The sequence below is a fragment of the Teleopsis dalmanni genome, chromosome 1 (genome assembly GCF_002237135.1).
Source record: "Teleopsis dalmanni isolate 2A chromosome 1, ASM223713v2, whole genome shotgun sequence".
Lineage (NCBI taxonomy): Eukaryota > Metazoa > Arthropoda > Insecta > Diptera > Diopsidae > Teleopsis > Teleopsis dalmanni.
Genome location: NC_051846.1, coordinates 56,368,305 through 56,373,542, shown reverse-complemented (window position 1 = coordinate 56,373,542; position 5,238 = coordinate 56,368,305). Strand labels below are relative to the sequence as shown.

The window sequence follows — 5,238 nt, the reverse complement described above, 5'->3', positions numbered from 1 at the left end:
TTTGTTTTGAAGTTTATTATTAGAAAATCTTATTAAAAATAATAAGAATGTTAATACAATATCCCTCAGGATTTTTAACGAATATAAGAAACAACAAGAACTATGACGGGTAAGGTAAGCTCAGTTTGCATTGTAAAATTATGCTCATTTTCATTTCGAAATCATTTTTTTTTTGTAATAATTTAAAATATAAGCTAATTTTTAACAGTTTGTAATCGACTTACTTGTGGTCACACTGCAGGCATAAATCGACATCTTCAAAATTTGTGAATAAATAGTTAAAATTTTCATCATCATCCGTGACTATATAGTCCATGTAGGACCTAAGCCTATTTAACAACAGTCTTCCATTGTTCTCTGTTTTTTGCTTTTCTTTTCCAATTTCTTATATTCATTACTTTTAAGTCCTGCTGCACACTGTCTTTCCATCGTTTTCCTGATCGCCTTCTTCTTCTTCTGCTGGTTCCTACTTCGTTCTCATAAATCTTAAGCGATACTCTCATATCTAGCATTCTTATCATATGTCCAAACCATCTTAATCGCTGCTTTTTCATACATTTGTTGTTTGTAGTTAAAGTTATGATGCATAAACGGAGCGTCTGGCTGTCGCTGCTGCTTTGGTTTTTAGTTCCAATGATCCAAGACCTTTTTTGTTGAAGCGCTGGGATTTGACGTAATAAAATTTAGTATAGTAATTAATAAACTAAAGTATAATTTACCAAATATAATTGTATATTATATCCTTGATTTTGTTGTCGCTACAGCTAGAATATTTAAGGGATAACAGACTGATTTTTACTGTCTACTTCATATATATTTATATATATAATACTTATTAAGTTAATGGAAATATTTATTTGTCTTAAATAAAAACGCTAATGGAGTTTAGGTTTAATACACATTTTTTGTCCAAACACTTAATTGGTTGTTTTATTAATAGAAAGAGGTGCAATCATTATACAAGTAATTTTATATAATAATAAATTTTTTGTAGATCAATAATAATTTTAATATAGAATTATACATATTTTGTAATCAAATACAAACTTAATTACATCAACTTAGTAATGATTATTTAAAAGTTCAATGCTTTTTTCTTTTGTTTTTTATTTTTTTGTAAACTTTTTAGATCTTCAAGTATATTGAATTCGTCTAAAGAGCAAAAAAACTAAATTGAATTCGTTACACGAATAAATTTTCGAAATTATAATATATAAGTATAAAAAAAAACTAATATTAAAATATGGTAATAAAATAAGCAAAATTCACATAATTTTTGTTGTCAAATTCAATATACATGATTGGTATTTGTATTTGTTTTTGTGTTTACGTGTGTTTGTCGTTTCTCAAATTTGATTTAATGTATATAGGTTTCAATTATGTTGCTTAACACGCACATTGTAAACACATCAGAGTACTTCAGAAATATATTTTGGCCGTTTGGCACCGTCACACTCATCGCCAGATTCCATATTGCCACTATAATCTGTTGGCATTTCCTCATAGATGATATCAGGATGTAGTGGTTGTTTAATTTGTTGTTGCTGTGGTTGTTGTTGTTGTTGCTGCTGCTGCTGCTGTTGTTGGTGATGAGCAATATTTGCTGCACCAGTATTTGCAGTCATGGGATTATTACGTTTGAGTTGAATAAGAGTTCCAACTGAATTGCCTCCACTATTTCCACTGCTTTCGTGTTGTAATTGTGCTCCTCCAGGTAAACCAATAACAGAATTTTGATTTGAAATGTAATATGGGCTGCCACTACTAATAAAATTATAATTGCATATTTATTTCAGTTTTTTATAAATATAAATATATATAATTTTATGCTTACTTATATTGAGTGTGAGAATTATTTGCAGCTGATTGGTGTACATTTTGAGAATTATACACAAGATCTTTAACAAAAAAAAAAAAAAGAAAAGATAATATTACACATTATATAAACTATATTAATATTATTGCAATTTTTGTTTACTAACCAGCTTCAGCTGGACGATTTTCCAAAGATAAGCCTGGTGATCCAGGTGCAGATTGTAATACAATATCTTGCAATGGTGAACTCTCACGTGAATTGTCTACAAAAAAAATTATTTTGTTAATAAAAATCTTTTCTTTGAAAATTTGTTATAAAAATACCCATATGACTTGGTGATACTGGTGCAGAACGTGGCATACCGTATGAAGGTCTAAAACCTTGACTACTGCGTTGACGTCGCTTCTTATAGCTGTGATCAATCAATTTGGCACCACTATCAGGATCAATACGCCAGAAGCTACCTTTACCTGGTTCATCCTGAGAACGTGCCACTTTAATAAAATATCTACAAAAGTACAAAAAGTTTATTATTATCGTAACAATTGACAATAATATCGATATGAATTTTATAACTTAAAGAACTAAAGAAACGGTCTACTCAAAATTTCATGAAAGATACTTTTACCGGCTGTCATTGTATGTTGATCATCTTCAATATATTTGTTGTAAAAAAGTATTATTAACTAATGTCCAAGCAATATTTTGTGTGCCGCACAGATCTGCATCTTATTCGTGACATGGACATAAAGCCCTTTCTCTACGCCGCATCAGACGATCCTTGTCTTCGCATCTAATGAGTGCATAAAAACCCACTGCAATAGAAGCTAAACACAAACAAGGGCTAATAGCTATTCATACTATTGCAGTATCCCCTTCGAGTCACGGTTACATAGTAACAAAGCTTTCCACTAGCTTTCGTGTGATATCTCTAGAGAGGAGAGACGATGTCCTCGTGCAGCAACCAGTTTTTTTATGCTAATCAGGACATATTCGCGTGATAAACAGTTACTTGTCACTTATAAATAAGTCAATTTTCCATTTTTGCTGTAACTGCAGGTCCACTTCACATGACGTCGTCCCTTTGTTCTTATATCCTAATATATATATAAATCGGAGCCCTATTAATATTTGGCTCCAATCTATTAAATTACATAAACTTCTACACCACGACCCTGGCTAGTTTTAATTAAAACCCATCCAGCTCTTATTCAACCCCCTTATCCCAAACATCCCTTCCTCTTTTCACTTTACTCTCATCTAATCATAGTCTAACCCATATATTCGTATTTAAATTTTCTTCATGTTTCCTAATATAAAGTGATCTACCGATTAGATTAGCAACAACGACATTGTGTTGGCAGATGAGTATTGTATTGAATTGTTTGATCTATTCGTCCTCGGAAAGATCAATTTATTTAAAACTTTTAAATAAGTTACTAAAGAACAATGGGTCAATCTCTTCCTAAATTAAAAGCTTCAATTATATAAACACTTATATTAAAAGAATATTTTTTTACTATTAGAATTTTTTAATTGTTAAATTTTTAATACAGTACTTACCTATTTAAACTGAGATTATGACGTATGGAATTTTGCCAACCCTTGTTAGTCTCCTTTCGGTAGTATGGATAATGTTTCACAATAAATGAATAAATGCCCGATAGCGTTAATTGCTTATCTGGTGCAGCAGATATAGCTTGTACTATTAATTGAGCATAGCTGTAAGGTGGCTTCTCATTGTGGTTGTAACTAGCAGTTGAAGGTGTTTGGAATAAATCCTGCTAAAATTAATAAACATTATTATTTATGTTAAAATGTATAAAAGTTGTTGTTGGATTTACGTTTTGTAAATTGTTGTTTGCATAATTGTTGTAATTGTTTTGGTTTTGATGAAAACTTTGACGCGGACTTGCTGGACAACTGTTTGCTGCACTTATCGTACCTAAAAGAAAATCATAAAAAATTTGCTAAATTAGTATAAATCAATATTTAAAAATATATGTATATATATAAATAAATACATATTAAACAATATGTTAACAGGAAAGAAATGGATTGATAATGGCTGCAAGGACGATCGGGTCTACTTTACAGAGCTATAAGTATGTTATTTTCAAATGAACAAGTGCTAGCACACTCCTTACAAAACAAACTTAAAAAACAATCCTATTTTCAGTTTATGTCTAGAGAACTTACAACTTACAACACAAAAGAGAAACAATGGATAAATGATGGGAAATAGTTAACTAACAAAATAAGTATGTTTGAGCGGAAAGCCGTTGTATCTGATCGGAAAAAATAAAACCAATAGAAAACAGGAAAAAAAAACTAGACAGTATAACATCGAAAGCTACACATGTTAAGTGAAAGATATATAAATATCTAACCAAAAAAGAGTCAGCTTCAGTAATTCCTTTTTTTTTTTAAATTAAGTGTTCCTTTAATATTATGGCGAAGTAGTATTGGGACGTTAACTTCTTCTCTTTGTTTTAATAGAGTTAGATTATAGACTGGTAATAGATTCAGATTTAAATTGTTTAGTCAGTGTACGTTAGCACTCCAAAATGCTCGAACAGCTCGAGTATGCACGAATTTAAACATTTCCATGAGTAGAAAACACGAAAGGAGGAAACATTTTATATGTTCGAAAAGGAAACCTCCTTTATATAATGTTTAATATAATATTATTTGTGTAATACAAAATTCTCGAAAACACCATATGGTATTATGGAGTGGTTCTCTGTATTTGAGCACAAGTATACTGGACCATCAATATACTAGAAATTTTCAATAGCTGAAGTAATACTTGTAGCTCTAATAATGTATGTAACACATTTTGATTCGCAGTTTTTTTTTAAACAAAAAAAAAAATTCTTAATATAATTTATCAAAATACTCATTAAAATAATAAAAATGCGCGCAAAATTTGTTTAGTGCATTGGGAAAAAAATTAAATAAATGCCAGTTAACAGCACCAAAAATTGCAAAATCGTTTATGTTTATGTCTTTATTGATATTTTAATTAACTACTTACGTACATTATTTCTGTAATTCATTATATAGAAGGATAAAGTGTTTTACATGAATTTTGTGGAGTATATTAGATATTAGGCGAGAGATTTGGTATCATATTTCCACTTTTTATTGGAATTTTAATTAAATCATATATAACGAATTATGCATTATTAATCATAATCATGTAGAATTAATGGCAGCATATCTACTGTACTGTCTAGTGGCTGAGATTTTATCTCGTAAATAAATATATTGTGTAGATGCGGTTTACTATAGACTAAAAATATTTTATTTCAAGAATTTAACTTTTAATACTAAGTGAATCTAACCCCGAGGATGGCAGTCTGTTAGATGTATCTAATCGCCTTCAAAAAGTGAAGCGTGCCTATGCTTATTAATTAGAG

The 5,238-nt window shown here is 29.9% G+C and overlaps 1 protein-coding gene across 1 annotated transcript; it reads right to left on the bottom strand.

Moving 5' to 3' along the window:
- Nucleotides 1-1,257: 1,257 nt before the first annotated feature.
- LOC119681810 (forkhead box protein K1-like) lies at nt 1,258-4,875 on the bottom strand. Its single transcript, XM_038095101.1, has 7 exons — nt 4,854-4,875; nt 3,661-3,761; nt 3,380-3,600; nt 2,140-2,324; nt 1,983-2,078; nt 1,835-1,898; nt 1,258-1,764 (listed from the first exon to the last, which is right to left on the bottom strand). Exons 1-7 carry the CDS (start codon nt 4,873-4,875, stop codon nt 1,410-1,412), a joined length of 1,044 nt encoding a protein of 347 aa, XP_037951029.1. The 3' UTR covers nt 1,258-1,409.
- Nucleotides 4,876-5,238: the final 363 nt, after the last annotated feature.